General features: G+C 36.6%; 1 protein-coding gene across 2 annotated transcripts in view; it reads right to left on the bottom strand.

Moving 5' to 3' along the window:
- The window catches only part of LOC309513849 (serine/threonine-protein kinase tousled-like 1-B), a 31,365-nt gene extending 21,590 nt beyond the window's left edge, over positions 1-9,775 (bottom strand). Inside the window, exons 1-4 of one of the 2 annotated variants that reach the window (XM_082189921.1) lie at positions 9,459-9,774; positions 3,268-3,386; positions 1,341-1,412; positions 1,176-1,214 (exon numbers count right to left, since the gene is read on the bottom strand). In XM_082189921.1, the coding sequence (XP_082046047.1) occupies positions 1,176-1,214; positions 1,341-1,412; positions 3,268-3,386; positions 9,459-9,594 (366 nt within the window). In that variant the 5' untranslated portion in view covers positions 9,595-9,774. Of the gene's footprint in view, positions 1-1,175; positions 1,413-3,267; positions 3,387-9,458 lie in introns of both variants that reach the window. The other variant, XM_082189920.1, reaches the window with a different exon arrangement.
- Positions 9,776-12,091: the final 2,316 nt, after the last annotated feature.

Genomic DNA, 12,091 nt, shown 5'->3' with positions numbered 1-12,091 from the left:
TAATCTATTCTCCAAGTTGGGTTGGGAGATGGCTCACAAGCTATGATGACGCAATCTACCCGCGGCCGCGAGGTAAACCCGGCTGCAACGCATATTCGTCGTCATCTTAAGTAAACACGGCTGAAAGTGAAAGCTGGTGAAAAAGATCGGTGCAACATCCATTATTTGGACTTGGTTCGGGTTTAAGCCGTCAGACGAGCAGCAGCAAACTATATACAGAGTGTGTGGGGTAACAGTTCGGTAAATTAACACACGACTAATCCGTTCGACCACCTCAAATTCAAAACGAAACATGATATCACTGAATACCAGCGCGCGCGTATTATTCCCATTCCAATATATCTTAGTGGTGTAGCACATAATCTCGATTTTAAGAATCGTTGTTGTGTTTCTTTTTAACTGAAAAGACATCAGTTAGACAATACCTATTCTAATTTTAAATTTGGGGTTTCATAAGCTCCAAGCCATAATAAACATTAGACCTACTTAAGTCTCTGCAGCTAGTGTACTTAAATTTTATTTATCTGCAAAATTATGTTGTATACTTACAGTTTTGCACAATATATGTTCTCAAAACTACATACACCCTTTAAAAAAAAATACATTTAGCAGTTGTTTAGCATGGGTCTGTGTAATCTGTTCTGAAATGGTTTTATTATAATATACTGTATATCGTTATCGCAAGAGGCTGCAATGTATATCACAATATAGATTTTAGGCCATATCGCCCATCCCTAATTGATAGCCTATAGTAGTTGATAATAACATAGGCCTACCTAATGTTGCCTACGGACGGTAACAGTACAGTAGTAATCTTTTACAGTCTATGAGTAGAACAGCTTTCTCAAGCAGTTTGTGATGCATTTTGGAAACAGGAGATGAGCCCCTGGTCTAATGCGCCACCTGGCTTGAGAAACCCGTTCTCAAAGACTTACTTTTATAGTCATTATTTGGGTAGCACACATATTCTGAATGCCTTCGGCAGAATTCAAATGAGCCATTTTAATCTAGATTAATTTCAAAATTAATCTAGATTAATCTAGATTAAAAAAATTTATCTATGCCCACCTCTAATATATATATATATATATATATATATATATATATATATATATATATATATATAATAAAAAAAAATTTAAGTCACACAGCAAAGTGAAAATCGTCAAACTTACTGAATAGGCAGGCGATCCTCCTTTCTTTATGTCAGAGTTCTTTATGGGAATGAAAAAAGTACTTTTTAAACACATGGACAAACTGTTGAAACATATCCGTTCAATCAATATAAAGCTATAAATATAAATGTCAAATCTTTGAGTATACATGTCCATAAAGTTCACCTCGGACTCCTTGTCACTAGATGACCCCAGGCTGCCAAAACTGTGACTAGAACATTCGTTATTGTTCAAACCCTAAAAAGAAAAGAAAAGATCAAAACAATATAAAGCAGGTTTAGTCCAGGTCGTGACAGAGAGCTCAAAATCCTTCAAAATATTCACACCGATTTCACTGGTAAAACAAAATTAAAGGGGTCCCCTAAATGCTTTTTTACATGTTCAACTTTCTTTGGGTTGAAATGTTGCTGTTTGAGCATGAAAAAGTCTGAAGGGTGTTATTCTCTATATCAGTGTCACTGTTTTTCTCTTGAACTCCCTGAAACGCCTCCATTGTAGTCTTGAATTTTCTTCCAGGAATGAACACGTCACAATATTCCTCATTTAAATGATTCCTGCCCAAGGCATATGCAGGTGAGGCCTGAGTTGCGTTAGTAGTGTGTTGAAACTCGCTGTTATGGTACGGGGCGTAACATTTCCCAAACATGCTTGAAGAGGTTGACCAATCACAACACACTGATCCAGCTGACCAATCAGAGCACAACACGCTTTTCAGGAGGGGCTTCATAGAGACAGGAACTTAACTAAGCGTTACTGACAGACTGAGAAGAGAGATGCTCGCTACGACAAAGTCGAATATGTGAAAATTAGGTGTTTTTTTTTTACATTCAAGCATGAAAACCTATTCTAGCAGAGCCCAAAACATAATTAAGACTTTGAAAAAATACATAATAGGTCAATATTATGACTATAATGTCATTACAATAGTTTCATCTTGGGTTCTTGCAAGTATAGCCGCTTTCCGACCAAGTAGTTACAGGAACTTAGTTCTAGGAACTGTCCACTTCTAAACAGTTTTAAGAACTGTTGCTGTTTGCGTTCGCACTGGCCAAGTTGCCATAGGAACTGGTAGGAGGGGTAAGGGAGTGACGCAAGCACAGTGACTTTTATTTTGACGGCGCGACGGACCTTTATTTTGGCGGCACTGAGAACGCCAGAGCAAACAATGCTCGCATTCTCTGTGTTTATTAGTTAGCTGTCTAACAGTACTGTGTTAGACGGCTCCGCGTGCGTTCGGTCAATCAGCGTACACTAACGTCACGGGTAGTTCCTATAGAGCTGGTTTAGACCCTACTCTGAAGTAGGACCTAAATTAGTTCCTCCAAATGGAGTTCCTAGAACTAAAATTGTTCCTAGTTCCTGCGGTGCGAACACGCCGACATCCGGGTACTTTAGCCAATAGTTCTAGGAACTGTGAAAAGGTTCCTCCGGTCGGAAAGCGGCTTATGTGAGTGTTACGAAATATGGTTTTAGTAGAGTCTTTGATTTAAACTACAACAGCTAAAACTGTGTTAGGCTTGGTAAGTTCAGTTCACTTCAAAGTGAATCGATTCAATCTTTTATTCAATGATTCAGAATAAAGTCCATGCATTGGACGTTTCAATCCTTTACATTTTGCTTTTTATTACTATCTATTGTTGAACTGATGCACATAAAATGAGCAGATTTTTATTGGTGTTCATTTAGTGAAAAATTAAAACGAAATTAGTGTCGGAAAAACATTGCAAATAGCTTTATACTTGTTTTATACATTAAACATTGTTTAATTAGTTGAATGATGCTTGAATGATTCAGTTTAAAGAAAACAAAAATAACCCATTTTGCCATTTTAGAGAAAGTATCAACATATCTAAATTAAATTCAAATGAATTAAAGGTATAGCGGAGGATCTTTCCAAATTTTAGATAAGACCCGCCCTCTCCACTTTTTGAAAAGTTTGATTGATTCACCAGAATGATTGACAATTAGGAGGACCAATAGTTTAGACTACCCACCAGGAAGTAAAACATCCTCCGCTATACCTTTAAATATAAATAATAACTTATAATTACATGATGCTGCACATGTGTGTGTTTGCATGCGTGTGCATTACTTTAGGTCCGCCGCTCGCGCTCCCTGTGCTTCCTCCTGTGTTTCCACTCACTGCCCCGATGAAACGTGCCTCCAAGAGCTCCTGCCGACGTGGATCCAGGGAATGCAGCTCATCCATTCCTACAAACACAGACAAACATGTCACGCTCAACACATTCACACACAGGTACTCAGGCTTCGGGTTCGGGAGGGGTGTGATCATGGTGACGCATCCTCCTGGAATCTTACGAGACCATCAAGTCATTGTTTTCTGATCATATGCCACCCTAAAAGAGCCAAAAGATAATACTTATTACTGGTTTAAAGGCACACCAAGAACTTAGGATGTGTTCACACTTGTAGTTCTGTTCACAAAAACTAAAAAAACATTTAGTCCTGATCCGCTTGGCATTCACATTGGCATTTTAACACCGAACCTAAAGATACTGAACCTAAAGGCATAGGGATATGTTCACAAACTGATTGGTCGTCTTTCATTACGTATATTTCGCGCCGCGACGGAATTTTTTACATTTTACATCATCATACATTACAAGCAGGCACGAACGCACATGCTAGTTAACAGTCGCTAGTTGTTCAAGCACGGCTTTTCGGCCGAGACGCAGCCGACAACACAGTCAGCTTTCGTCGTCACTAGTTCTTTGACGTCGGCTTGGTGTGTCCCGGCCTCGAGACGTCCACCATCCTTCAGATCTGACTATGCTCAAGCTTCATAATCAAAAAATAAAATAAAAATGTATCTGCTCTTTTAGCCATTTTAATTTTTCATGGCAAACTTCAGCACAGCCTCTTCCTGCGGGAGTCAAAATGACAAACAGGAAGTACAATGAGCGGTTTCCTGCTCATTATCAGCTGATGCCACTGACAGTTTAGCTTCATTCATCTATTTTAGTCTCAGAAAATAATGACGACACAATCCACACAAAAAAACTAAATAAAATGCAAGTAAATACAACGAGTATTTTTCACATGCCACTGTGACCTCAATATTACACACTCAATTTAGTGACAGACTACTGTACACACACTACAGTTCAAAAGTTTGGGGTCAGGAAAATTAAAAATAAATAAATAATACATTTATTCAACATCCAATTTCAATTAATGCGGTTCTTTTGAACTTTCTATTCATCAAAAATCCTGAAAAACATTCATCACAGTTTCCAAAAAATTATGAAGCAGCACAACTGTTTTCAACATTAATAATAATCAGAAATGTTTCTTGATCATTAAATCAGCATTTTAGAATGATTTCTGAAGGATCATGTGACACTGAAGACTGAAGTAATGATGCTGAAAATATAGCTTTACCATCACAGGAATAAATTACCTTTTTTTAACTTTATTTTTGACCAAATAAATGTAACTTTAGTAAGTAATAATGTTCTTCTAAGAATTCTGATGGAAAGAGATGAATTCAAAATTCTATTCCTGTTCTTTTCAATGAACAACAATTTAAATGTGTGGGTCTGTTCCTCACACAAAGCTCTTGTATGACTTCATAAGACATATCATTGTCCATTAGTTAGTTATAGAGTTTTTTGTGCCATTTTTTGGAATTATTGCTAATTTTGGAAAAATAAATTATGAAAGATTTTCACTAACTGTGTTCTACAGAAAAATGACAGCATACAGGTTTGGAACAACATGAGAGTGTGAATAAATAATGAAAGAATTACATTTTCTGGGTGAATTAACCATTCCTTTAGTTTAACATGTTTGACATGATCTGGCACCAGAAGCCCGATGACAGAATCCGCAGCCAAATGGCCCCGTTTCTTCAGCACATGAGAATACAGTATCAGCAGCCGACAAGACCAATATGAATCATCATTATAAAACCTGTCTCAAAGAATCATCTGGTCTTCAAACCTCATTACAGTGACTAGACGAAACAGCCCAGGTTCACTCGTGTTCTCCAGCCATAATAACCTGCGCACTGGAAGCGAACGACACCACTGCCATGATAAGATTCGTGCCAGAAAGAGCTACAAGCCAAAGAGATCCCAAGATGGTGGAGGGGTGGAAAAATTATGAAGGTCAACAGGGAAGGAAGAGCACAGCTGCCCAGATAAAGGACATAAATGACAAATCAAACTACTTAGGAATGAGTATGCACAAACCTAAGGCCACGTCTGGTTTGGCAAATAACCCGAGTACTGCTTGGCTGCATAAGATCCAAACATGCAGGAGGTGGAGTGGGAAAATGAGTACAAGCAAATGACCAGGAAACAAACAAACCACATCCTAGTTTGTGCACCGATGCACAGGTGACTGAGCCATCAAGATATCATACTATAGCATAATAATAACCCACCTTCTTATGGATGATTATTAAAAAAACATGGTAAAACTTTACAATAAGGTTACGTTTGATAACATGAACTAAGCATTTATTAAACTTTCATTTTAATTCCAACAGTCTCTGTCTGTGCTAATATTATTTAATGGACCCAAGCTGACATGAACTAACAATGAATGAACAGTTGTATTTTTATAACCTAACTTTAACAAAGGTTGTATTATATTTCCTATGATCTTGCACATTTTTTACAGCTACTTTTATATCTGATTGTCGATTTGATTTTAATAGGGAACAACAGCCAAATGTTTATATTGAGAATTGATTTCAGTCATTCATTCATTCAAGTGAAGGATTTAAAATAAATGGATGAAACATCAACCATTTGTTTTACATGCTCAAAAATGAATTCCTGGGGCAAATCTTAATTCCACTTAATTTCTATTAGTATCAGACGTTAATAGCATTGCACTTCAACATACACTGTAAAAAATGATTTTTTGGTGAAGTAAATACTACTGAAAAAAAACAATGTAATTTACATGAAAAAGTTAGTCCAGGCAAGAATTTAAAAAACTAAGTAAATTCCATATCAGTACTTATTTCAAGCGAGTAGAAATGAAAGCATAAATATCAACTCAATAAAATTAAGTAAAAATTACTCAACTTTTCTGATACTGGGGTTCCCATCATGCACTGGACCTTGAATAATTAATGAGGTTCATTTTTCACTGTTTTCCAGCTGTATTTACACTGTTTTATCATTGCTTTTGTTGTCAGGATTAGTAACTTGCCATTTTGTGACATTTTGAGTAAATTTTCTGCTCAAAATGACACATTCAAACACAAAAATGATCCATCAAATGTTACCGTCATTGTGTATTGTCTACGAAGTATTGAGGTACTGTATTTGCATTCACATGAGACTTAACATCTGACATGATGTCTTATAAATTACTTAGATAATCTAAGTAAAGCACATACTATAAATGATTGGTATAATTCAATATTATTGTTTGAGTGAAATGTAATGCAAAGGAATATTCAACTAAATCGATATCAATCAACCTTTTACTAGCCAAGTTAAAATTACTTATTATCTTTGTTACTTTCACTTAACTAGGTTAAGTAAAGTTTACTTAATTCCATATTCCAAGTAAATTTAACTTAAAGATTTCTAATTAAAGCTACTAATAAATGTTTAGGTTTTTACTTGGCAAACTTTGTAAATTTACTAGCATTTTCAGAGTGAAAAAAATTAGCAAGCTTTTTTCAAGTAAATCCTACTCCAAATTTTTTACAGTGTACACTATACTGCTTAAAAGTTTGGGCTCGTAGGAAGTTTTTTTTGTGTGTGAATTTGGCTGCAATTAAATAATAAAAAATACAGTAAAAACAGTAATACTGTGAAATATTATTAGTTTAGAATGTGTTCCTGTGATCAAAGCTGAATTTTCAGCATCATTACTCCAGTCTTCAGTGTCACATGATCCTTCAGAAATCATTCTAATATGATGATTTGATGCTCAAGAGACATTTTTTATTATTATCAGTGTTGAAAACAGTTGCGCTGCTTCATATTTTTGTTCAACCAGTGATACATTTTTTCAGAATTCTTTGATGAATAGAAAGTTCCATTTGTATTTAACATTATACAGTATAGATATCCATAAAACATGGTACTACATCCTTAACCATTGTACTTTCTGGTTTGACAAGCAGGTAAAAGATTACTCTTTCGAATCATTTAAAAACATAAATAAAGGCAGAGCATGCATTACATGGCTGAGAACTTATTCTTGGACATGAGAATCTGAGTAATGCATTAACACACATATGATATTACACTCATCAGTGCACATATGCATGTGTTTACAGCACATATTTACACTGACCAGTCTCTGGTGGACTTGATCAATATCACAGAAAACATCCGTTGAAACACTTACAGGTTCATTAATTTCTTCAAAAACACATAAAAAACTAAATTTTGCAAAACAACTTAATTTGAAAAAGCACTTGATTTTAAAATCAGATGTGTATCAGATGGTCTTTTGCTTAGAGGATCAAAGTCATCCTGATGATTTCAGGGAAAAACCTACGAGTCAAGCTGCAAAACACAATACTACAATGACCATAAAGGGCCAACAGCTCTCCAGCACAAGCATATTTTTTTGAGCATTGCAGGAATTAGATAAATAAATAGGCTGATACTCAATCATACAAATTCACGTTTATCAGATGTGTCCAAAATCTTACCCACCTAGAAAGCATTTCTGAGCCATTGCATTGCACACAAAACACTCACACATAAACTAATGTGTACTAGATGTGTCTCAAAACCTAGTCTGTTGCCAGTACACAGCATTTTGGGCCACTACATGACATGCACTAAGTGCTAGATAAATACATCAATACTTTCACCCAGAAAAACACTAAATCATGTTTATTGTAATAAAATCCAGGAAGTTCTCTGTGTGCATTGTTGACATTCTCAATCATTGAAAATCAACTTAATAGTGTTAATATTGAACCGCCTACCTATAACATTTGTTATTGCATGCAGACTCATAATTTATCATATATTGGCTGTCTCAAAAGTTAGTAAACAAGACAGCAGTTTGTGCCATTGCATTGCATGCATAAGTAACAAATGCATACAGTCAACCTTAAAAATGTCAACTAACGTTTGTCAGGTACTGGCTGTGTCTACCAACCTAGACAGCATTTATGAGCCATTGCATGACATGCATAGAGCAACTCATGTTCATCAGATACTGAAAGCATCCTAAAAGCCAGCGAGTTTCTATCTACCTACCGAACATTTTTGGGGCTGTTGCATTCGATGCATGCAGTAGGCTATACATTCTCATGTTTATCAGGTTCAGACTGTCTCTCACTTGCGAGCCATAGCATGACATGCACTAAGTGCTAGATAATTAAATCAATACTTAACCATTAAAACACAAAATCATGTTTATTGTAATGAAATCCAGCAAGTTCTCTATGTGCATTGTTGACTTCATTCTCACAGATTAAACATCAACTTGTGTTGATATTGAACCGCCAACCTATTTTTGAATAATTTCTAGCATAAGAGCATAAAAACATCAACTTATATAATGTATCCTTTACTGTCTGTGTCTCAAAAGCTAGTAAACAGTGAGACAGCATTTGTGCCATTGCATTGCATGCATGCATAAGTGACAAATGCATACTGTCAACCTTAAAAATGTCAGCTAATGTTTGTCAGGTACTGGCTGTGTCTACCAACCCAGACAGCATTTTTGGGCCGTTGCATTTCATGCATGGGTGATAAACATTCTTAAGTTTATCAGGTACAGACTGTGTCTCATTTGTGAGCCATTGCATGACATAGGCTACATAAAAGATAAACATACACTCTGAGCCTCTAAAACATCAACTCATTTTAATCAGACTGGCTGTTTCTAAAAATCTATCGAGCTGCCTAACGTTACCTAGACACAAAGACAGCATTTTGTGGGCATCATAAAAACAACACAAAAATAAGCACCTATGATGCCCAAAAATGCAGTCTGAGAAGACGTCTCGCTAGGTTGAGACACAACCAGTGACTGAGTCCCCTAATATGTGACCATGGGCATCCTCACGTCAAATTAACCGCGTTATCGACACACAAAGCGACAGGATTCCATCGCAAACGGTTTAAAACACACCAGCTCATCTCTAGGACTCGATGCTAGTTATAAAAACACAGAGAGACACAGTCAGCAGACGAGAGATCAGCGGCCTCCGACACGACCGCTTCGATTAAAGACCAGATTTACTCAAAATCACACGTCAATCTAACACAATCCCGACCGATTTCACATGACCAGACTTTAAATTGATATTCACACCGGTTTTACCTTCTTTATGCCTCCTCGGAGCGCAGATATCGAGCGGAGAAAGTGAGCCCGGGGTCGGAGATCCAGTCGAGAACTGAGAGCAAGATGGCGCTCCGTCCAAACTTCCACTGCTGTTGCTGTTACTTTGGACACTCATGAAGACACTTTCCCCCGCGAAGAGCGCATCGCACACATGATCTCCGTCAAATCACACCTGTGTGTGTCTAATGCATCATGCACGAACACTGATAATCAATGCAAGGCTGCTCATGTTTTCAGCTCCGCACTGCGCACTGAGATCCTCACTAACTCACTCTCAGTGTGTGTGTGTGTGTGTGTGTGTGTGTAGCCGATGCGTGACGCCAGTTTGCAAAGGTTACACACACACACATCAGTGCAAAACTTCAAATCCACGTTTGATGCTTCAACCCTTCTAGCAAATTCTATTAAATATTAATAAAATCATAAGTAGCCTATGAGCATATGTATAAGCAGACATTAATACTCACCAAATATTGCAACCATAAACATATTGATTGATATGCAACACACATGATATTGAGTGGACTTGATATTTTTGTTTTCCCAAAGAGAAACAGGACACGAGCTCAGCTGTATAGTTATTGTCCAATAATTATTCCGAAATATTTGATGATATTATTAAAATATTTTAAGATCACAATTGGGTTACACTTTATTTTAGGGTGTCCTTGTTACAGTGTACTTTTACATTTAAGTACTGAGTAATATTAATTAACTACATGTAGCCTACTTGTAGTATTTTACTATAGTACTATAGTTTTAGTTATTAATATAGTGACTACATGTAACAGGTGTAACAAGGACACTGTAAAATAAAGTGTTACCAACAATCACTATTAAATAAATATAATGCAAAACATAATATATAAAACAATACAAAACAAAACAATGTAAAGTGTGTTTTTTTAATGGATGAAACTTCCTAATGTGTGTGTGTGTGTGTGTGTGTGTGTGTGTGTGTGTGTGTGTGTGTGTGTGTGTGTGTGTGTGTGTGTGTGTGTGTGTGTGTGTGTGTGTGTGTGTGTGTGTGTGTGTGTGTGTGTGTGTGTGTGTGTGGTTGTCTATGCAGGTTTATGCAGACATCTTGATCTGTGATTTGCTGACTCAGAGATCTGCCCAGAACTGAGCTTTACCCTCTGAACGGCTCCAGTCCAGACACATATTTCACAACACACATCACACTAAAGTTATCTTCCTCTGTCTCAACTCACCACAGAGGAATTCACCGCAGTAAGAGCACACATTATATATTCTGCTGAACTGAAGAAAATTTCAAATGCAAATGTTCTGCCTTTTCACATCAACAGATGACAGCAGTATCGGTTCATGGGGTTGATCGGTTTATGAATAGATCCTGCTGAATCACACTAGATTCTTTTTTGAGGAACTGCTTTTTGCCATCTGACCGGAAATGTGTCAGGTTCCTCCTCCTTCACAATCTGAAGGTGTTCTTGGAAAATTCTATGTCACAGAGTCTAAAATTTCCACAGACATAATTTCACCCCCACCATCAAGTTATTAAAAGGAAAATAATGCATTAGCTGTTCACACAGAGCTGTAAAGAAAAAAAAAACAGACACTTTTATCCTATTGAGGTAGTAATCTGAATTAAATGACTTGCTGAAGGGTAAAATGCTGCTACAGTGTAAGTCATCATGCCTTGTTCTTTGACTAGACGTTGCATTTATCCATCTTTAGTCATATGCTACATACTAAACCATGTCCAATGTACAGTACTCTCTTCCTCAGATGACGCCCATTAACCCTGTCCACTCCACAGTCTGATGAAAATAACCTCTTTACCGTCTTACCTTTTTTTGATGTACTTACATAAAAATAAATAAATAAAAATGTGTTAGGTACAATTAACTTATTGTTATTGTGTTAATGATGTATTGCAAAAGTCTTTTGCTGCTATTGAGGTGTATACGGCTGGTTAGTACAGGTTTGGTGGGATGGTTAGGTTTAAGGTGCATGGGTTAAGATGTAAGGGAAGGGTCATAGATGTAATTACAGAGATGAATTACAGCTGTTATTGCATGCAGGTATTTTTTTGGTTACATTTTATTTTAAGGTGTCATTGTTACAATGTAATTATACATTTAAGTACGAGTATGAGTTATATTAATTAACTACAAGTATTTACTTAAGGGTTAGGGTAGGATTAGGATTTGGTTGAGGGTTAGTTGCAAGTAATTATGCATAATTTACTGTTATTACTATGGTAAGTACATGTAACATGTAACAAGGACACTGTAAAATAAAGTGTTACCATTTAAAAAAATATATAAGTACAATGTAAAAACACAATAAGTGCATTGTATCAAATTATTAATTTAAATTGTAGTATTTTAATACATTTGAATCCCCTTAAATCAAAGCAGTGTCTCAGAACAAGCCATTTGCAGATTGTAGCTTTTGTGACGTCACAAATGCTTAGGCTCCGCCCACGACTGCTGACGGACTCTGTCGGGACAGGGCTCCGGGGGGTTAATAAAGGCCTTCTGAAGCGAAGCAATGCGTTAGTGTAAGAAAAATATCCATATTTAAAACTTTATCGACTAAAATAACTAGCTTCCGGCAGACGGCCGTACGCATCGATTTACGGCGAA

Source organism: Leuciscus leuciscus (genome assembly GCF_965113295.1).
Source record: "Leuciscus leuciscus genome assembly, chromosome: 14".
NCBI lineage: Eukaryota > Metazoa > Chordata > Actinopteri > Cypriniformes > Leuciscidae > Leuciscus > Leuciscus leuciscus.
Note: the sequence above shows the minus strand (reverse complement) of the source record. Positions and strands in the feature narration are given on the sequence as shown.